This window comes from Pogona vitticeps, chromosome 2 (assembly GCF_051106095.1).
Source record: "Pogona vitticeps strain Pit_001003342236 chromosome 2, PviZW2.1, whole genome shotgun sequence".
Classification (NCBI taxonomy): domain Eukaryota; kingdom Metazoa; phylum Chordata; class Lepidosauria; order Squamata; family Agamidae; genus Pogona; species Pogona vitticeps.
The window spans coordinates 256,016,121-256,039,252 of record NC_135784.1 but is presented as its reverse complement, the minus strand read 5'-3'; the positions used below and the strand labels follow the sequence as shown (position 1 = coordinate 256,039,252).

Sequence of the window (23,132 nt, the reverse complement as noted above, 5' to 3'; positions counted from 1 at the left end):
GTAAACAGAATTTGAGAAGACACTTTTGGATTGCCTTGAAAATTCATGCCAATTTTTGTCCACTTTTCCAAATCAAAAGTTCCAGTTTCGGGTGCCCATGGACACATATCGCCGATAGTCCAAACTAGGGCTTCAACTTCCTTTTTAGTCGCAGAGTGTCCATTTTCCATTACAAGATAGTAAAGATCATCAACATATTTAGACTGTTGAGGAGACAGTGAAGAACCCATAGTTTTCTAACTTTGAGAGGATCACTCACCCGGGATCTAAAAAGATGCGAGGCGCGCGCTGTAATCCTTGCCGGACGTGGGTGAGGGAGTGACCTTCCACCGGTCTTCTTAGCTTCTGGGAGCCTCACGCTGAGAAGCAGGCCTCACGCTGAAGTAGGCTGCACACGCTGGAGTAGGCCTCACACTGTGATGTAGGCTTCACACAGTGGAGTAGGCCTCACACTGTTAAGTAGGCCTCACACAGTGGAGTAGGCCTCACACTGTTAAGTAGGCCTCACACAGTGGAGTAGGCCTCACGCGGGGCACCACTTGTTGGAATCCGGCTCCAACAACCTGTGGTGATGGGAGAGATCCCTGAAAGGTTCCGGAGGGAGAGACCTCTGAAATAAGGAGACTGCAGTCGAATTAATCTTTTCAAAGCGTGCTCAGGATCATTGGCTGAAGTTGCTGTTCAAACAGCTCTCTGTGAAGACAGCTCAGCTCTCTGTGATATCAGCTCAGCTCTCTGTGATAACAGCTCTGCTCTCTGTGGTAACAGCTTCCCCAATGATGCCTGGCACCTCCTTTTATTCTCTTACCGGTTACATAACATCAACTGTCAGGTTTACATGAGCCAATAGGACGCTCTGCTCAGTAACACACCATATTACATCACATGAGGAGATCAACATGGTTCATACAACATGGATATTAACATGACAAGAAATACCTTTATATGTTTAGCTATGGCATACATTCCCACAGCTTATATCAAGGATCTACTGTATAAAATTATACAGAGCTTGGAGAAATCACTTTTTTGGACTATGGCACCCAATATTTGTCAGCTGCAATTCTGGGGGCTCTTGTGCAGAAAGTAGTTTTTTCCATGGTTTGTTCCTCCTAAGAATTGTTTCAAGATAAGCCCCAAGAGCAGATGGCAATAATAATCTGTACTTCTACAAGAACAGAATTCTGAAATTCTGCTCCTTGCACTGCAGATAGGTACTACTACTCGTATAAAACATGAAGCTCCTAACATGGTTTTGCTTTCTGGGTTGAATGTCTACTGGATAAACATTCAAGTTTCAGAAGAACCCAAAGATCCATAGAGGAGGCTGGAATCCACGTATGTGTGGAACAGTAACATGGAGAAAAAGCACTCGTGTTCTTTACACCATGACAATAAACTGGTACTTATTTTCATATGTGGTGGGAACGCGAGATGAAATTTTGGCAAATGGTATTTATGGAAATAAAAGAAATAACCAAGCAAAATGTAAAAGTATCTCCTAAAATAGCACTTTTATCAATTTCTGTCTATCTGTTGCGGTTATTACTGTATTTTATTGTATTACTGGGTATTTTGTTATTATTTTATGGTTTATATAATTTGATTCACCTAAGCCACCAGTGGGCTATCCTCAGTCGCCTTCCTGTTTTTGTTTGTCTGTGCTATTATCTATGCATTCTTTTATTATTTTTGTTTGTAAGTTTTGCTTAATTATGTAAACCATCCCAAATAATATTTCACTAAGTTGGATGGTCTAGAAGCTCAACAAACAAATACCGTAAACAAACAGGCAGGCAGGCAGGCAAGCAAGCAAACAAAGAGGAATATAATTGGGCAACTAGAGAACTAATTTCTAATTTATCAATGGCGGCTAGATTAATGATAGCTAAGTATTGGAAAATAAAATACGGTTTCCAATTACATGAATGGTATAAAGAAGTATGAAATATAGCTATCAATGATAAATTAGCATGTAATATTAAAGTAAAAAAAGAATTGTTTAAAAGGCATACTTTTGCAGAAATCTGGGAAGACTTTATTGATCATGTATTAATAAAGGGAAAGGCACGTCCATCATTGCAAGAAACATTACAATTTTGGAAGGGGAATGGGAATTCTTGAAGGAAAGAGACTTGTTTAGATCACCATTTGGTCCCCAGATGTTTTCTTTTCCTGTTTTTTTGTTAATTTCCTTTAAGTTTGGATTGTGCAGTGTATGTATGTTTCTTATAAAATCTATAAAATTAAAAATTAACCATGTTCCATTGGAGCAAAAGTAGAAATAATAACCAGGCAACATTCAGTTAGCAGTCAGTCTCAAGCACCAAGATGACTAAGACTGGATGTCCTGCCAGAAAGAGGCCCTGGTATATGGACAAGGATTTTTGGCCAGTTTTGACATACTGTACAGCCGTATTTTGCAGTCTGGCACAAATTATTTATCTGAACTATTTGTGGTTTAGTAAACTTGCATCCAGGAAATTTTCTTTGTATTTCTTGCAAAATATAATACAAAAACGTGATCTTACCAGCAAACACTGTTGAAATCCTAACAAATATTTGGTAATATGCTTGTGAATTGAGCCAAACTCAATCATGTTGTAATTATACTGGCTCAATACACTCCATTCCACAAGCCAGTACAGGAATAATGTATGCCAGCTCGAGTTCCTTGGAAGAAAGATGGAATATACTAAGAGCAAGGGGTAGTGTATTGGCTAGGGTGTTGACCTGGCCATTGGGAGATTTAGGCTCTGGTCTTCACTTCTTGTATTATTCACTCTCTCTCAATTTCAAATACCTCACATGGCTGAGAGAAGAAGAAGAGTGTGTACTGTATACTCTCATGAGTTAACTGGAGGAAAAGTGAGACAAAGATATAACTAGTAATAAACAATGATGCATGAAATCATGGATGTGCATACAAACATGCAATGAATATCTCTCTTTCTCTCTCTCTCTGTAATATGTGTGTGTGTGTTTTAGTGACTTAGAGTCTATGTCAAAAAAGAAAAGTGCAAGTGATTGTAACAGAAAAGGTTGTCAGAGAGAATCAACTGACTAGACACAATCGACGTTCACATTTTTCTAAGTTCTGCATTCCTCTTTAAACTAATTTCCAGACGTCTGAACAAGATGATAGAACACTTAGGAAGTGTCCTTTGAAATAAAAGACTCAGGGTCTCAGTAGTGCATTAAATTTAGTGCTGTCATAAAGACACGGTGCTTGTTGTTTCATTTGGGCACCACACTGCACACATTTCTCTTGTTTATCTAGTTCCTTTCTCTGGCCTCTTCAAACTATTTACTTGCTAGATATTTAGGGATATCAGATAAAAACGCTGAATTCAAAGTTCTAAAAAGCACCCCAGTAAAGGAATCTTGAATTTCTAGTAGTTATTTTTTTCTGTCCATTTTAATTAAAGGCTCATTCATTCTGACATCTTCCCAATACAGTCTTCAACGTTTTACCTAATTTCCCTTCTGTCTCATTCTAATTCAAATCATGGTGCTTCCCATGTTATATTTCAAATGCTGTTGAACAGAAGTTTTTAGAAGTGTATACATAAGTGTTGCAAAGAGAATGGTTCAAATCCGTTTTCCAGAGCAGCTGCATTTGCTACCAGGTTGGGATTATCCACGGCAATTCCCCTTCGGCACCAAGACATAAATGTGGTGGAGCGGCTGGAGGGCCGGACTGGCATTCAAGTTTGGAAGCAACACATGGCAGGTAACTATGACACAGGCAATGATCACTATCCCTTTTGTCCCATAAAATAGTGACTGCTAACATTGCTACTTTTTTTGTAACAAAAATATTTATTCATTACATTAGTGTTATTTTGGGGAAAACATTTGTATTGCTATTTTCTCATTTTTAAGCAGTTTTCAAGGTTGCTACCAGCACCCAGACACAGGTTCCCGACTTCAACGTCTCTTTAGAAATAATTTGAGAGGTAAAGGAGAAAGCTCTCCCAACTTTGCAGGGAGCTAAGAATCCAATTAAATCACGAGGAAGTTTCACTTCCTTCCTCAGGAATCGTTGGCGGGCGGGAAGTGGGGCAAAGTGGCATATTAAAAGCAAGCACCACAACGAGCCTGTCTGCATCAGCTGGGATAATAAAGACATTCGGGGGAGGGCGAGCAACCTCCCCACCACCACCACCTTGGGCATCTTTCTCGGGACGGGCTGGCTTGGCGCCTGCTTTCTGCTCCGAAGTGGCTCTCCAGCAACGCGCGGAGGCGGGAAACTTTCCCCCGCCGCCGCCGCCCCTCCCCCCCACCAGGGCGCGAAGGCGGCGCGTGGCAGAGCTCGGCTTCTACTTTCTCGGCAGCAGGGCTCCGGCACAGCCCCGGCGCCGAGGGAGCGAAGCAACTTCGACGACGTCCCCTTTCCCCGAGGGAAACGGGTGGGTTTTTAAGCCTTCCTTCGCCTGGCTCAGGGTCTGACGGGAGGCGACAGAGATGAGGCGGGCAGGAAGGTTTTTGGATGCCCGCGGAACAACCGGGCGGGCCGCGCGCCCCGTGGAGTCCCGGCTCGACTCTTCTGCTTGCCGTCGGCTTGACTCCGGAGCTCTCGCTGCGGGGCCGCTGCAGACGCCGCGCTCCTCCTCCTCTGTGGCAGCCCCGCGCCACCGTCTCCCTCTGAAGGGCCACGGGCGGACCTCGCCCCCTTTCTCTCCTCCTCGGCGGAGGAGGAGGGACTCCACCACGTCCACACACACAGCCTCTGGGCGCAGCCTCTGGGACAAAACGAGCCGGGGCGTCAACATGAGCGCCAGAGGGACGCGGGCGTCAAGATGAGCGCCCATTTGCGCTCGGGCTACTACCTGGGCAGGAAGTCCAGCGTCTGCCTGGCGCTGGTGGGGGCCGCCCTGCTCTTGGCGCTGCTGGTGCTGGGCATCCTCTACGGCCGCTGCGCGCGCCAGCTGGAGGGCGCCGGGTTGCGCCCCCACCCGCCGCCCTGCGCCAACGCCACCGGCGCCCCTGCCGCCCCCGCCCTGCCGCCGGGCCCCTGGGACGCCCGCCGCCTGCCGCCTCACCTGCTCCCGGTGCACTACTCGCTGCTGCTGTGGCCGCTCCTCGCGCCGGGGCTGCCCGAGCCGCCGCGCGCCCACGCCGGCCAGGCGAACATCACCGTGCGCTGCCGCCAGGCGACGGCCGTGGCGCTGCTGCACGCCGACGAGCTGGCCTTCCAGAGCGCCGCCGTCTGGGGGCCCCTGGAGGAGGGCGAGGCGCCCGGCGCCAACGGCAGCCGCCGCGCCCGCTTCATCCCGCTGGCCGAGCTGTGGCTGGAGCCCTCCAAGCAGTACGTGGTGCTGGAGCTGCGCGAAAACCTGACCGCCGGCGCCCTCTACCAGCTGCGCTTCGCCTTCCAGGGGACGATCCACGGGGAGCCGGATTTCCGCGGCCTCTTCCTGAACAAGTATGAGGACGAAGGCGAGAGCAGGTAGGGCGCTCCTCGCTCAGGCCGTCTTCTCCCGGGAGTGGGGGGGGGGGGACACTGCGGTGACCGAAAGGGGCCCGAGGCGGACCCGCCGTCCCGCCGCAGCCACGTGGCTGAGCCGGGCTGGCGGACGCTGTAGTCAGCTCGTCTTGCAGGGCACGAGGTAGGGCTGAAACAAGCGGCGTCCCTAGCTGGCTTCCTCCCGCGAAGACCATCCGAGAACGAGCAGAGCTTGGAAGGGACCCTATGGGCCACGGCGTCCAGCCCCTGTCAAGGAGACGCGGTGGGGAATCGAACTCCCGACCAGATAGATGCCTAAGCCACTGAGCTATGAGGGTGTTGTTATACTCAAAATGTTGGAAGACGAAGACGAGAAATGAACATTGTTGATTAAACTTTAGACGCCCCCCCCCATTTCCAATTTAAGGGCATTTGTTCTCAATAAGAAAAAACAGAACAGACTTTGCTCCGTTGTGCAGTTCAGCTCAGGCTAAAGGGTTGGCAGAACAGGGAAGGTGCCTTCCTGCCCCCCATGTGTGCTGTATTTACCTAGGATAGAAAAAAAGCACATTGGCAGGCTAGGGGCCGGTCTACGGGTCTACAGCCCGAAGTGAGTTGGATGAGGCTGGATGGGATCACTAAGAGATGTGGCAGGCCATTTGATGTGATCCTTGCATCCAAATGGCTTCTGCACCTCAGCTGTCTGTGTTGGGGGGAAGGTGCACAGGAGGGAAGGGGAACCCCAAGTCCATGGGCCACATGTGGCGTCCAAGACTCACCAATTTGGCATTTAGGTGTGCAGATAAGGCCTCTCCTCTTGCCGCCACCCCTACCAGATCCCCTGATGAGGGAGAGGAAGGACCAGCAAAGTACACTCAGCTGACACTGGAGACAAACTTGACGCTGATTCCTGAGTGCACTTTGGTCCCTCTTTAAGGTGAAGGGAGGTGAAGGAGGAGCAAAGCCAGCATCTCAGTGGGCTTTGCTCCCTGTAGGTTTTTCTGTGCCTGTATGGAGTGGCCAAAACAGGGATATGGGATTTAGGGGCCAAACTCTGCACACAGATGAAACTGTATGTACAGAGTATTCTGCTCATCTATTGATTAAGGCTGGAACCCAGTAACTACCATGACCACCCCGATGAGGCATGTTATTTGAATATTGTTAAGGGGCTTACTTTTTTTTGGATATATGTTAGGAAAATACATCGGGTCAAGTGAGTCATGTGTGAAATACAGCAGTGGTGTTGCAGCATGTATTGTCTGAAGAGCAGAGTAGCTACAGTGAATACAGAAGCCGTCTGTCCCTCATTTAGACTCTTTAAAAGCAGGTGACAAAGATCAGTTATTCTGCCCAGTTATTCTGCGCTTCATCTAATGTGCTGCTATATACAGTAACTCTTTCCCCCCCCTCACTTTTTCACCCCAAACATGAGTGCTGTTTGTTGCTCATTTTATAAGGCTGTGTGTGCACAGATGCTGTTACTGAATCATGTTGGGGAATTGTCCCTGCAGCACCCTCTTGAAGGTATGCGTTGGGAGGTCCTTTCCATGTGCAGGGCTGGGCCAGGTTAAATGAACTTAACCCAATTCATGTTCTTGCTTTAGATGGCTAATTGCATCACAACTAGAACCAGTAGATGCAAGGACAGTCTATCCATGCTTTGATGACCCTGCTATGAAAGCTACCTTTAAAATCAGGATTGTTCATCATCCCACCTACATAGCGCTCTCCAACATGCCAGCTATAGGTAAGTAATGAAGTGAGTAATATAGTAATATCAGGATGTTCCTGTAAGCAGAAGTAATTTGTACTGTTCCAGATTTTTGTTATTCTAGTTGCTATGAGATTGGAAAAACCCCAGGTGCCTGGTCATCTGAGCTGCTAAAGTTTCTGGTTGGAATCTAGATATAAGATCTTACTGGGTCTGACTGCTCATATAACAGAGTCTAATACAAGCACCTGATGTTTTTGGTGCTTGTATGCAGAGGCATCTAGTGCCCATTTACACAAGCGGATATCACATTGTGTTGACAGTGACCACTATTTGTGGAACAACTGCGAGTGAGTGATCCAGAGCAGGTACAGTGGGGTCTTGACTTAAGAACGGTTTGAGTTAAGAACATTTTGACTTAAGAACCGCTCTCATAGGAAAATATTGACTTGACTTAAGTACTTAGATTTGAGTTAAGAACTGAAAAAAAACCATGTGGGAGGCAGGGAAAGTGCAAAATGTGAACTTTCAGTTAACTGTTGGCCAGTGAAAAGGGTGCCTGTCTGCTTCCTCACTCCTCCCAGCGTTTAGAGAGTGGATTGGGAGACAGTCTTCAGACTGCCTGGTACTGCCTGGACTGTATTTTCCCTGCCTTCCCTGAACCTTTCTTGACCTAAGAAAAAAAGAAACAAAATATCCCCCTCTAGTGGTCGAAGGTAGAATAGCAGCTTCCCATTAGTTTCTATGGACGGAAAAGAGCAGATACGGATCAAATGGTTTTCAATGCATTCCTATGGGAAATGCAGATTTGACTTGAGAACATTTTGACTTGAGAACCACCTTCCAATGCGGATTAAGTTCTCAAGTCAAGACCCCACTGTACACTGGTGGGGCTTTTTGTTTCATCCGTGTCCAGTAGTGTCTTAGCCATATACAGTGGTGCCTCGCATAGCGAGGTTAATCCGTTCCGGATTAACCCTCGCTATGTGAAAACATCGCTGTACGGAATGGGAAGCCCATTGGAATGCATTAAACTCACAGTTCAGCGATGTTTCCAGGGTCCAGCAGCCATTTTCGCGACCTCGGTAATCGAGGGCAGGGCACGAAAATGCTTCAGGTGGCCATTTTGGAACCGCCAATCAGCTGTTCCCCCGACATCGCAATGCGAAGATTGGTAAGCAAAATGCTTACTGATCTTCGCAATGCGAGTTTTGCCCATAGGGGCCATCGGTATGCGATCGCATTTGCGATCGCAAATACCTCATCGCTATGCGATTTCGTCGTTCTGCGGCGCACTCGTTAAGCAAGGCACCACTGTACCTGAACAACATGTCCAGCTCTGATGATTATTTATGTATTTATTTACTGGTCCGTTATGTTGTCTTCATGTATTTGGCTTGCCAAGCATTCTCACATTCCTATTCTCCCTAGGCACTGGGAAGTGACAGTCCTTACAACTGGGCACATTTGTTTTTAGTTTTTTCGTTTTCAATGAACTCCAAGGGTCAGTGTAAACTTATTCTTTGACAGCTGGGCAAGGCCTGTTTGGGAAGCTGGGTACCCCTTCCCTTAGTACCGTATTGACTTAACTTCTCAAGAGGAAGTGTTGTCTTGGATTTGATGACTGTTGCCCAGGGAATGGGAACTCATAGGTCAACACTTACTTAAATTTCTAGTATCCTTGAGTGGGAAATGTAAGCTGCACAAAGGAGTTCCGTCAACTGGATGCTGAGCATCATTAGGGAATTTCAGAGTTGTGGTTACCACTAGAAGACCTTTGCATTCAATACCTGATCCCTCTGGGAAGTGCTGAACGAACAATTTTGAAGGTCTCTTTGAAATATCATTTTGAAGATCTCTGTGACTCTGACATCTGAAGTTATGTCTCTGTAGAAGGAGAGGCATGGCAGGATTTAAGTATCATTTTTGACCATGGGAAATCCACAGTAACTTAAATAAAATTATCCTTGTTCGTCAGCTGAATAATTAATATTACAATATTATTTCGAAAAGTAAAATGCCCCTTACACATACTGAGCTGATTCTATCATATATTTTTTTAATTTAAATTTTTTATTTTCCTTATAAAGGTAGGGTAAGGGGCAGCTGGGATAGGGGTACCCTCGGAGGGGGTCGATTTGAACAGATACATTACAAATCCATATTTTTCATCGTTATTCTATACATTCTCTTCTAGTAATAGTTCCACATATCATAAGAAATATAAACAGTGAGCGAGAGTGAAAAACCAAATCCAGATAGATATATTGTTATTCTAATTATTGATTATGTAGCTGATAGTGTTTATCCGTCATTTATTCTCTCTCTTCTGCAGCCATACAAATAACAGTCCATTATTCTATCTACCTTGTAACCATGTATACAATTGTGACCAAATTTTCTGATGGTCTTTTTTCTTTTTTGCATCTAGCCAATCTGATAGTATATCCATTTCTGCAGTTTCAAGGATTTTATCTATCACTTCATCTATCTGCGGTGTTCCAGGTTCCTTCCAGTGTTCTGCAGAAACTATTCTTGCTGCTGTTATAATATGAATAATTAAATAGGATTTTTCAGAGTGTAGTATATCTGGCAAAGTATTTAATAGGAATAGTTCTGGTACCATCGGTATTGAAGTTGCTAATATCTCTTGTAGCTGCTGATTCACTTTACTCCAGTATCTTCGGGTGTCTTTGTACATCCACCACATGTGATAAAATGTTCCTTCTTTCTGTTTACATTTCTAACATATATTTGAAATCTGGGTGCTTATTTTAGCCAGTGTTGTGGGGGTCATGCACCATCTGTAGAACATTTTGTATATATTCTCTTTAAATACAACAGATTTAGTTAATTTTATACAGTATTTGTTTTCCAAATTTGTTCCCATTGATCCAGTTCAATATTATGTCCTACATTCTGTGCCCATTTAATCATATATGCCTTTACCACTTTATCTTGTGTTTCTAAATCTAACAGAAAATTATATAATAACTTAATATATTTTCCCTCTGATTCTAGAAGAATTCTGTCAAAGGGGGTATTTTCTAAGTGAAAGCCCTTTTAATTATCTTTATCAAACCTTGATAATAATTGTGATCATGCCCACCAATCCATTTTGATTCCTTGATCTACTAACTCTTGTTGAGTTTTGATAGAGCCATCAAGATTTAAAACTTCCCTATATTTTGCTATTTTCTTATTTTTTTCTCAGATATGGTAGAGCATATGCTTCAATTGGCATCACCCAGTGTGGTGTTTTGATATACAGTGGTGCCTCGCTTAGCGATTGCTTCGTTTAACGATGAAATCGCTTAGCGATGACTTTTTCGGAGTCATCTTGCGCTCTGTTTAATGATGGTTCCTATGGGCAATTTTTGCATAGCGATGTTTGGGACCATGCTTCGCATAGCGATGACAGTTTGGGTCCCCCTGTTTCGCTTAACGATAGTTTTGACAGCCTCATGTTGGCTGTTTTTAAATGTTTAAAAATGTTTAGAATGGTTGAAATCATAAGTGCACTTAATAAACCCTTTGTTAAACTAATTCGACTTTGTTCCGACTCTTTTTAAATTTGTTGTAATTCCCCCCCATTGAGATGCATTAAATAGGTTTCAATGCATTTCAATTGGGGAACCGTGTTTCGCTTAGCAATGTTTCCGATGTCGATTTTCGCTTAAGGATGGCAATTATTTCCCATTGGAGCGGATTATCCGGTTTTCAATGCATTTCTATGGGAAACTGTGTTTCGCTTAGCGATGAAATAGCTTAACAGCATTTTTTTGGAACTAATTATCATCGTTAAGTGAGGCACCACTGTACATTTGATTTTTCACTTTATTCCACATCCACAGAAGTGCCTTCCTTAATATATGCTTGTTAAATTGTTTAAAATCCTCAGTCTTGTTATACCATAAGAGTGCATACCAGCCCCATTTCAAATCGTATCCTTCTAATTTCAAGAGCCTCGTATTTTCCAATGTTATCTACTCCTTAATCCATGCTAATGCAGATGCCCTATAGTAGAGAAGCCAATTCAGGAGCCCCATTCCTTCTCTTACTTTTACGTCTTGTAAGTGCTTGATTTTAATTCCAGTTTTTCCCCCTGCCAGATGAATTTGGAAGTGCATTTTTCAAGCTCCTTGAATATTGTTTGTTTTAAAACGATCAGAATTGTTTGAAAAAGGAATATGAGTTTTGGTAGAATATTCATTTTGATTGTAACAATTCTGCCCATCGTTGACAATTGTAAATTTGTCCAGCTAGAAAGGTCTTTCTCAATTTCCTCTATCAATTTCAAATAATTATCTTTCAGGAGAGTACTTGCTTTCTTTGTAAAAAAATATGCCCAAGAATTTTACTTTCCTTTCTTCCTGGAAGTTTGTAATTAGTTCACCAGTCTCCTGCTTTTGTATGTTTTTAGTCCTAATTTTGTTTTCTTGTGGTTTATTTTTAACCCTGCCATTTCACCAAATTCTTTTAATTCCACCATTAGAGCTTTTATCGATTCCTTGGGGGCTTCAACTACTATAAGCAAATCATCTGCAAAGGCCTGAACCTTGAATATTTCTCCTTGTGTTTTGAGACCTTTAATTTTATCTGATATTTGTATCTGCTGCATTAGTACTTCAATTACCATTTTAAAAAGTAATGGTGATAATGGGCAGCCTTGTTGTGTTCCTTTCTGTGTTACTATTTCTTATGTACATTCTCTATTGATTCTTATCTTTGCTGTCTGTTTGGAATAGATAATCTTTATTATTTCAGTGAAATTCTGACTTGTCCCTATTTCTTCTAATTGTGATATCTTGAAGTAGTTCCAATTTATATTATTGAATGCTTTCTCTGCATCAATGAAGAGAATTGCCGTCTGTTTAGCTGGGCGTGCTTCATAATATTTCAGACACTTAATGAGGTTCCTCACATTGGATCTTAAATACCTCTTCGGGAGGAATCCTGCTTGATCTTGATGGATAACTTCTACCAATATTCTCTTTAATGTTGTTGCTAATATTGTTGCAAATATCTTATAGTCTACATTCAAGAGAGATATTGGCCTGTAGTTCGATATTTCCTCTGCTTCTATGTCTTCTTTATGTATGACCGTCTCCTTCCATGTTTTTCCCTCTTGATGTATTTCATTTATCATTTTTAAAAAAGAGGTAGCCAGCACATCTTCAAATTTTTTGTAATATTCTGCAGGTATCCCATCACTTCCTGGTGATTTCATCAGTTTCTGTTTTGCAAATGCCTGTGAAACTTCATGTGTTGAATATGGCTGGTTCAGAATTTCCTGTTGTTGTTTTGATAGTTTGATGTGATTTTTCCTTTGGATGTACTCCTTTTGGCTTTGTGGATGGCATGCGTTCTTCTGTATATAACTTTGTATAGAATTTCTCCACAATTTCCCTGAGTTCTCTAGGTCCTGTGATGAGTTCTCCTTTTTTTGTTTCTGAGGCTTAAGATATAATTTTCAGTCCTTTCCTTCTTTAGTTTGTATGCTAGCCATCTCCTACTTTATTGGCATTTTCAAAATATGTTTGTTTTGTAAATTTTAATTTATTTTCTAAATCCTCAGATATTAAGATATTCAGTTTATGTTGTGTCATCTGTATTTTCTGTTTTAATTGTGTTGCTGTTGGGTTTTGTTTCAGATTCTATCATATTGACAGAATGAATAGTTTTGATATTAATATCTAATTTACTTGTTTTTATAGATGTATCTGAGTATAAAGATATGAGTGGCTTGATTAATGGGACTACACCGATTAATTGGACTGTGACAACATTTGAAACAACACCAAAAATGTCCACATACATCACTGCTTTCGTGGTCTGTAAGTTTGATCATGTTGCCACATCGGAGAGGGGCAATGAGGTGAATAGAGCTGTTGAATTTATGAGAGACTTTATCAGTAGCATACAGTGGCATTTCTGACAAGGTTTTATTTCATATCTGTTTACTTTAAACTGTTCTGATAATTTATAGGTCAGCATATAAACATTAGGAAGAAAAGGAAAGAAGGTGGTATAAAAGTTACAATTACATATTAATTTATGTCTAGGGCCTAACGTGCACTTGGACATGTGCCCAGGAAAAGCTAGTGGCTGTTTCGTGAGTGGCAATTTGCTGTCAAGACTTATGCAAATTCCCTTGTGCAAGTGTAAATAAGCAGTAGGATACTGCCCACTAAATTATTTTATTCATAACTAATGTATAACTCCCCCATTTGTCTCCTCCTCAATCCAAGTCAAAACTGCATTACACCATAACTAGGTCTGCTTAAACTAAACCCAGCTGGGCCCTTGTGACAGTCTTTAGAGAAGGTTTGTTAGTGAGTTTCTTGCAGAACTTAGAAAAGTTCCAGAATCCTTTGGCCCAGGATGTCCGGTGCCCATAATAGGTAGGAATTCTGGGAATCATAGGCCAAAAGAGTAACTTTGATCAACTCTGGTTAGGATAATATGTTGGACACAACAATACCACAGTGCAGTTGTTTGTACCAGCTAAAGTAGATAATAACTTCAATCAACTGCTAAGTGGAAAGTCTACCTCTATCCAAATCCCATTGTTTCAATCAGCCTGTTCTGTATGGGGCTAGAAATTGAATTTAGCTGCCAGAGCCCGTGGAAATGGAGCTAAAACAGGTGGAGGATGCAGGTAATGAGGGAAAGGGATTGGAAGGGACGGTAATTGGGAAGGGAAAGAGTTCTGTTGAGCAGATTTGCACTGCTAATTCCTCCAACACCTGCATTAATGCTATGAAGCAAAACTGGGTCTAAGAACCTCATGTTTACCCCATAACTTCCTAACTCCTCCTTTAAATTGTGCCCACAGCATATTTTTGATTGACCTGTCGCACAATGAAGAAAATAATTCTAGGAATTTGTAAATGCTTAGAAGTCTGCTTTGTCTGCTGTACAATTGCCAACTTAAACCCCCACTGTTTTTGAACACACCTCATATGTTCTGCATACAAGGTGTGAAATAACAGGGAAGGTTGCATGGCAGCAGGTCGGCTATGCAGTGTGCAACCACCTTGACCAAGGGAGGGGAGATTAATGGTTGTTGTGGGTATTTCGGGCTCTTTGGCCGTGTTCTGAATGTTGTTCTTCCTAACGTTTCGCCAGTCTCTGTGGCCAGCATCTTCAGAGGACAGCACTCTGTGCTCTGGTATAGTTGGCTTGGGAATGGAGTATTTATGGCTGTGAGATGGGCTTTTGTCTTTTTCTGTAGATGGGTTATTATGTGGAATAGATTCTCGTCAGGTAATTGAAATAATAATTTCTGTGAACTCTGATAGATACGTATTTGGGCTTCAAAGGATGCTGTTCGAAAAGGATATACTGAATATGCTTTAAATATCACTGGACGAATTTTTTCATTTATGGAAGATTTATTTAACATTAGTTATCCTCTTTCGAAAACAGGTATGTTTGCTTGCATGTTAAATTATTTCAATGTTTTTAAAAAATTGTGCTTGTAATATACAATAATATTCATGTTGTTCTGTATGCTTTCTTATATATATAGAAATTTATTAAACAAACATCCAACCTAAACAACATAAACCTAACAACTCAATAAAATACAATTACATAATATACCAGTGCCACCATCACCCTCAGGGCTAGCGTTATTAATATTTTTAAATTTTATTCAGTCCAATTTCTCTTCAAAACATCATTGTTTCTTCTCTTGGTGTATACCCCTTCCCTCTCTGAAATGAATATTCCAAGAATACACTCCTTATTTTCTTAAAATCATTATTTTTGATAGGCCTCTTATTATTTTCATATCACATGTCAATTTATCATTAATTGCCATATCCCATAGTTCTCTATACCATTCCTTTAAATTCAGTTGGTTATCATTTTTCCAGTTTCTTGCAAAAATTAACCTTGCTGCCCTAACCATTATTACTATTAAGTCCTTGTTTCCTTTCAGCAATTGATCCTTCTTAATCAAATTCAATAAAGCCATTGGCGGGGACATTTGAATATTTAATCCAGTTATTTCCCTTATTTCTTTAAAATTTTGCTTCCATTCTTGCTTTCTTACTTCACATAGTGACCACATATGTAAATACGTCCTCTTCTCTTTTAAACACCTCCGGCATAGTGATGATACATTTTTATTTATTATATTCAGTTTTACCGGTGTTAAATACCACGTCCATATTACCTTATAATAATTTTCCTTTATCCTTACAGTCATGTTCTTCGTAATTCTTTGGTCTCACATTTTATCCCATTCTTCTCCTATTACTTCTTTATTCAAATCATATTGCCATTGTGTTTTTAATCCTTGTGTATCCTGTTCGACCTGAATTAATAATTTATATATTTGACTTACAGTCCCTTTCTTTCTGTTTTTTCCTCTAATTTCAATCCTTTTTCAACAATCTCTTAATTTTGACATTTTTCTACTTTTCCCTTCCTTACTATTCCATTCCCTTGTCCACCTTTCTGTTTGAATCATATTAAACCAAGAAATCCCCTCTCCTTCCAAAATCTCTTTTATATTTCCTTTATCTCTCATCTTCTCCATCCAGTTTTTTTATCCTACTTACCACTTTATTTTCTTAATATATTCTTAAGAGGTTTTTAAAAAGATTTTCTGGAAAATTCTTTAAATCCACCACTTGGGATAAAGGAGAGATTGGTGGACTCGATATACCTCTAAACTTTTTCCAATTTTCTAACATATTTTTAAAGAAAGGGTTAGTAATCTTTTTAATCTCTTATCCATTTTTTTCTTTAAACAATATACTTTCAATTCTTTCTTTCTTACCCTGCATTTCTATTTCTGTTTTGTATGCTTTCTGGCCTTTGTTTTTAATGAAAATTATCTCCAGAGTGGCTCATAACTGGATTTACAATTCAACAGAAAGAAATATTAGTGGTGCTTTGGGGGTCATGCACAACTTCCATGTAATCAGTGTTCTCCAGAATGGTCCAAGCTGATCTTTTGTTCTGCAGCAGAGTTGGACAACTGTGGTCCTCCAGATGTTGCCGGGCTGTAGTTCTCATTAGCTCTTGCCGTTGACTCTGCTGTCTAGAGCGCCTGGGAATAACTGTTTGACAACATTTGAGTAACACAGTTGCCAACCTTTTTCTTACAGCAGAAGGGCCTTCTTCCGCTCTCTTTAGCTGGTAAATGATTAATGCAGTTAATTGCTGCATGATGTGGTATAGCCAAATAGTTCTGAAGAGAATAGAAAAAAACATGGAATGTATGTTAATCAGTGGGTATTAGCACTTGTGGCCAAATATGACCACTGTGTTACAGAACGAGGCAATGAATGCCAGTTGCTAGGGAGTAGCAATACAGTGGACCCTCGACTTACAGACGGCTCGACTTACAGACTTTTCGAGTTACAGACTTCTCTGGCTGCAAAATTTAGATTTGACTTGCAGCCAGAGAATCGACTTACAGACCAGAAAAAAACCAAAATGGAATAAAAATAGAATAAAAACCACTGGTTATGGGATTAATCGGTTTTCAGTGCATTGTAGGTCAATGGAGATTCTATTTACAGACTTTTCGACTTGCAGCCACCATTCCAATACGGATTAATTCCTTAAGTAGAGGGTCCACTGTAGAGAGCTGGAGAAACCCACAGGAAGAACGGGAAGAGCAGGGTCTATGCCTGACCATATGCCTGCTAGATGGAATTTTGGCCTGGTCCAACAGAACTCTTTTAATGTTTTTATGTGTGAATACTGACTTGTAACCTCATGAATAGCAATAGGAGATGATTAAAGACAATACAAAAATATAGGAAAATGGCATGCTCAGACAGAGAAAACCTCCCTTTTAATCATATTGTTGTTGTTGGCTGTTGGAAATCTGGGACTAGATGTACCTTGTGGACCAGGTGAGGGCTTCACCAGTTGCAAATCATCTACATTTGTAAGACTGTAAAGCAAGCAGAGAAGAATATTGAATATGGATGTGTTAAAGTTGCTTTCCTCTCTCTGTTTAAACCACTGAAGATTTGATTGCACTACCTAAAATGAGTGCTACTGCTATGGAAAACTGGGGGCTAATGACTTTCCAGGAAAGATCCCTACTGTATCAACCACAAGATAAAGGCACCAATAAGAAAAGAGAGATCTCTCTAATTCTTGCCCATGAGATAGGACACCAGGCATGTGGTAAAATATTATGTATTTTATTTATCAGTGAAACGGAGCTTCATAATTACAGTGTAATGTGCATGAATATATGTTATGAAAACTACCAAGTTTCTTAAAACATGTAACATTTACTGCTGATAGAAGGCAATTTTAGTGTTTTATAGCTATTTATTTATTTTAGTATTATTTGGATTTATTAGTCACTAGGCATGTGCATGGTGGAAACATTTGTTTTCATTTTGTTTTGGATGACCCTCTTGAGTTTTCAGTTTTTCCATGCATTGTTCCTGTCATTTACTGGGAAACTGGGTGCCTCTTTTAGGTCTTTTTCTTTTTGTTAAAACTTTCAGTAGAAGCATTTTATTTGGAGGCACATTTGAGGAAAATATTTGTAAATGTGAGCAATGCTATGTCCTAAGCCTTGCCCTGACATTCTTCACTTGCAATAAAGGATAAGAACATGAAGGCACAAATCCAATTATGAGTTCCAACTACTGAATCAATTGGTATTACACAAGTCTTGACATACCCTCATGAAATTAATTCTTTGGGTCTACTAGTTGGGAGTAACATTTGGATTTAGACTAAAATATGTAAATTCATTTTCTAATTAAGGAAAGTAGAAAAAATTAAGTACAAACTAGATTTGATAACTAATTGTATGAATACAATTACTTTTTATTATGTAAATAGCAGCTGCAGGAATGCCTGAGCAGCATGGGAATCAGACTATGGGGAAGGGGAAACAGAGTATAAAATTTCTGTCTCCCGACTCCCTTTTCTTTGGATGAATAGTAATTCTGCAAAGTTCCACAAATTTACCTTTCAAGGACATCCATCTTCTGCAGACAGTAATGGAGGCTTCATATGAAATGCAAACAACAGCTCAAAAAACAATATTTGTTGTGACTGCTTCACTGCTTTTAAAAGTTTCATATTCCTAAATTCCTGCTGATCAGTAGACATTACAACATACCTTTTAAAAAAGTCTAAGCATACTGCATTGCATGGATGTGAATGTATTTGTATGTTAAATAAAGCCTGTCCTTCTAGCCAGGTGGATGAGAAGAGCAGATTGAAAGAATGTGTTAAAGACTTTCACTCTCTTTGTTTTTAAGTGGTTTGGAAATCTGGTTACTATGGAATGGTGGAACGACTTGTGGCTGAGCGAGGGATTTGCATCTTACCTTGAATATCTAGGTGCACATTATATCGAACCCACAATGTCACTGGTAGGTGTGAACTAATACAAGCTTTTCCATACATATGTTTTTCAAATTCTGGTTTATTTCCAGTGCCTTGAAATTAAAGGGAACTCTGCAGTGATAAGTCCAGGTTTCAGAGATTCCTCTAGCAAGATGCTTTCAGCATAGTCCACTAATTGTCTACAGTCTGAGCTCTGTGTCAGCTTCCTACCTGCTCTTGTAATAGTTGACTTGCATGTGCTGGTATGAGCTTCCACCTTCAGACTGAACTTATACCAACTTAGCCTGTAAATCCTCAGCCCTAGCCCACTGTTTCTACATCTTTATTTTTTTTTTCTCGGAGTTTTGCAATTTCTCCATCCAATGTCATTGGGTTTCTCAATTAAAGGATTATTTTGATATCTTGTGTGGGCAGGGAGAAGCAAATTGCATCCACCAATTTCTTTTGTTTTTGTCCTGTCAAACTGGTAAAGAAAGCATGCAGATATATTTCAATTTCCTCTCATGAGGGCATGGCGAATCCCAAGCAGCTGATTGATTGTGTCTCCTTTTTTGAGTTATATGCAATTAAATGTACATAACTGAATATGCGCTTTCTTGGAAAATGCACAGAAATGTACTCAATGGGGAAAATGTGTAACAAATGTATACAGTCGTGCCCCGCTTAACGATTACCCCACATTATGACGAATCCGCTTCACGACGATGTTTTAAATAGGGTTTTTTCGCTTTGTGAAGATCAGTTCCCTGCTTCGGGGACTGATTCTTCACATTACGATGATCAAAACAGCTGATTGACGGGGTTTAAAAATGGCCAACAGGTGCTTAAAATGGCTCCCCGCTGTGCTTAGGGATGGATTCCTCGCTATACAGGCACCGAAAATGGCCGCCGTATGGAGGATCTTCGCTGGACGGTGAGTTTTTAGCCCATTGGAACGCATTGAGCGGTTTTCAGTGCATTTCAATGGGTTTTTAAATTTCGCTTTACAACGTTTTTGTTCTACAGCGATTTCTCTGGAACGAATTAACATCTTTAAGCGAGGCACCACTGTATAACAAAAAAAATCATAAAACGTATACACTGAGAACATGTCTTTCTGTGTGAGAATGTTAATAGAGCTTTTACTACCAGATACAGAACATGGATGGGGCAAAAATGGTTGTGGAATTCTGAAAAATGCAATGCTAAATAAATATTTACTGATACTCATATCTGTTGTCTTAATATCCTAATGTTAGGAGCTGAAGCTGTAATAAGCTGTAAGATTGCTAGGGAGCAAAGTGTTCCTTGCATAATTACATTGCAAAATTTCCAGAGAGTTTGCCACCACTTTGGGGCAGGAGAGAAGTCAAAACAACAACAACAATAGTCCCTTGAATCATGAATATTTCGTCTACAAAATGTTACTAAGCTGGTTTGTGCAGACTGGATGTTGGATATGGTAAATTAAAATGGCTGTGCATTACCCTGGTCTTCTGAAATGTCAGTTCTAGATGTTGGGCTCCTGTGGTAGATATTCAGAATATGCATATTCCCTTGAATGTGATAAAATACAATATCTAAATGATGTTTTTAAAGCAGAATGGAAAGAGAACAAAAATAATTTATGAATTCAGTATATAGCCCTATGAATAGCTCATCTTGATTTTTTGTTTTGTTTTGGTGGTAATATTGGTATTTTATTTTCAGGACCAGATCTTTAGCTTCAAAATTGTATTCCCTATGCTGAGACTGGATGATGGATTATGGCTAAGTCAGTCTTTATCAGACACGCATGAACATCGTGAAACTGATGGAATTATGGAACTATTTGGTTTTATAACGTATAGGAAGGTAATTTACAAAAAAACATTATTACATTGTTCAATACTCAATATATATTTGAAAAAAATAGCATGAACTTATTAGTTTTTGCATAAAAAACAAGGATGCAGATCTTCTCACTCCAGTGGAGTAAACAGTGATAGTTAAAGGAAAGGAAATAATCATTTATACAGATTTTTTTTAAAAAAAATCAAAACAATTTGAATTGTGGCTTTGCATTTCCTTTAGTGAGAGGTGTCCTGGTTCAACATGTCTTGCATGTTGTATCTCCCACTCTGGGTGGGAGTGTACTGTGAAGCTAGCGGTGGGGGGAAATTCAGTATTTTCTTCACCACTGAGGAAACAGCCCATGCACTCACATATGAGGAGTTAAAGAATTCCAGGACAGAACGGTATGATTTCCGGACAGGATTGATGCAGTGAGCAAATTTCAGAACTCATGCTACATTTCTGACTTTTATACTGGATTTATAGTTAAAAGTGATTCATAAATTATTCTTGTCAATTGTGAATTTTTTAAAAAACTAATTTCTGTCCTTTATAACAGGGGTCCCTAACCCCCGGTCCACGCCCCACTGCCAGTCTGTGGCCTTGGCAGGACCAGGCCGCGGAGACAGATCCTGTCCCCCTGCATGCACTCCCTCCCACGCATGCCCACATGAACTCATGGCCCACCCACCTGCATGAATGGATGCCCCGTGCATCCGCACATGTGCGCTAGCATGCCTCGCAAGTGCGCTATGTCCACCCGTGAGTGTGCCCCACCCACCCATGCACACATGTGCACCACCACCACCACAAAGCAGTGGGGACCACTGCTTTTATAAGATATTTTGCATTCATCCTTAAATAACAATATTCTTTGGTTTCCAAATGATGTGCTTCCCTCTAAAGAGTGTGTGGCTTATGTGCCATGAAGTCAGAACCGATTAGCATCCCTAATAGGATGTATGTGAGATGTTTAAGGAGTGTTTCTAACTGTTCTGTGATGGCTGGATAGCTCAGTGGTTTAGGAGTTCAATTCCCCACTGTGCTTCATGTGAATAGGACCATTCCATGTGGCCTTGGGAAAACTGCACATTCCCAGGGTGCCTCCAGAAGAAGGGAATGGCAAACGTGGCATGTAGGAAATAACAGTACAGGGAACAATTGTGGGGTGCATCTGCTATAATGCGTAATATAATCAGTCTTTGTGAACACTGTATTGATGTAATGTGTATAACTGATGTCTTAATTAACAATCTCCCATACATTAAGTTGCTTTTAAATGTGTTTTTAGTGTTGATTTTATTGGTTTTTATATACTTGTTTGATTCTTTTAAAATATGTGTATACTTTCTGTTTTTAGCTTTTAAGTATTGTCTTTTAAATTCTGTAAGCCACCTTGCGTCTTTTTAAGGAGAAAGGCAGGATAAAAATATTTTTAATGAATAAATAAAATATATATATACATATATATATTTTTAGGGGGCTTCCATCATCCGGATGCTTTCCAGTTTTACCACTGAAAGACTGTTTATCAAAGCACTCAGTGTGAGTTAAGAAAAATTATTTCCAAAACATTCAGAATTTTGAACATTTCGCTTTTGTCTTCATTTTGTTTTTGTTTTTTCAAATATATCACCACAATGACTGATCCAGTTTTGATGCCTTTTTCTATTATAGTCATATCTGAATGCATTTTCTTTTTCAAATGCCATCCAAGATGATCTGTGGAACCACATTCAGAAGGTATTTCAAACTTACAACAGGTTTGCTAGTAGTTATAAGAATTGTGCCCCATTTGACTGTAAAAAGGGTCTTATTATGGACTTTGTGGCTGGCTGTGTTACTAGTCTGAGTTCAGAGTTGAACCTAACCATTGCTTGAGCTTCTTCAATGTGTTCCCAACTCAGACCATGTGTCTCTGCAAATGGAGAGACTTCTTTGCGCTTCTGTTGTGCTTATGCCTGATTCATGGTGCCATTTTGTGTACGAGCTAATCAACAGCTAATTGAAAACACATGTGGAAACAGGGAGGGGGATAGTTAGAAACTACATGAGGCTGAAGTCCAACATTGAATGGCTGTATCTAATATCAAGGATATCTGTAGGTGTACCTAGGCTAAGGGGCACTTTTACTCTACAGTGAGAAGTCTTGAGTCCACCTGCGATTGACAGTCTCATCGCCTAGAGAAGGTGATATCAATGTGTAATTTTGAGAAGCAGCGACAGTACTTATAGGGAGCACTAGAGTCTTAATCACAATGGGAAGATATTTGAGTTCTAACAAAAGGCCTTAAACGTGGCCACTCTCTTAAATTTGGTCTCTCAGCTGACACCAGTTTCCTGCTTTTCCTCACTGCCTTTTGTACCATGCTAGGGGACAAGTCTCTGTCACCTGGTGATGACACCAATGTGCTGCTGATAACTCTCTCCTCAGTAACAGGCTGGTCTTCGTAAGAGCACCCAAACAATGGTCATGTTCCAACTGTATGGCCTGTTTTAGCAATGTTGCCTTCCCTTGCCTTATTTTTGGTTTCTTGTCACATAAAAGTATTTCAGATACTGCACTGCATTTGTCTCAGTATCAAAATGAATGCCCATTTTCAATCTGCTTGAAATCTACTTGGATTGATTTAAAAGTTATATATAGTTTGGTACTTATTCTAAAACAGAGGTTGAGTCAGACTGGAGTTTCAGTACATTGGACAGCTCCAGCCAGACTACTTTCCCTGGCAAAAAATGTCTGACAAAATGCTGATTTTACTCAGACTGTCCTTTTAGAATTGGCTGGATGTCTCTCAATTAGATATC

General features: G+C 40.7%; 1 protein-coding gene across 2 annotated transcripts in view; it reads left to right on the top strand.

The window, feature by feature from the left end:
- The first annotated feature begins 4,776 nt into the window (after nt 1–4,776).
- The window catches only part of LVRN (laeverin), a 53,462-nt gene continuing 35,106 nt past the window's right edge, over nt 4,777–23,132 (top strand). Inside the window, exons 1-9 of one of the 2 annotated variants that reach the window (XM_072992441.2) lie at nt 4,777–5,428; nt 7,057–7,199; nt 12,881–13,041; nt 14,468–14,594; nt 17,163–17,317; nt 18,425–18,538; nt 20,202–20,345; nt 21,804–21,869; nt 22,002–22,067. In XM_072992441.2, the coding sequence (XP_072848542.2) occupies nt 4,803–5,428; nt 7,057–7,199; nt 12,881–13,041; nt 14,468–14,594; nt 17,163–17,317; nt 18,425–18,538; nt 20,202–20,345; nt 21,804–21,869; nt 22,002–22,067 (1,602 nt within the window). In that variant the 5' untranslated portion in view covers nt 4,777–4,802. Of the gene's footprint in view, nt 5,453–7,056; nt 7,200–12,880; nt 13,042–14,467; nt 14,595–17,162; nt 17,318–18,424; nt 18,539–20,201; nt 20,346–21,803; nt 21,870–22,001; nt 22,068–23,132 lie in introns of both variants that reach the window. The other variant, XM_072992440.2, reaches the window with a different exon arrangement.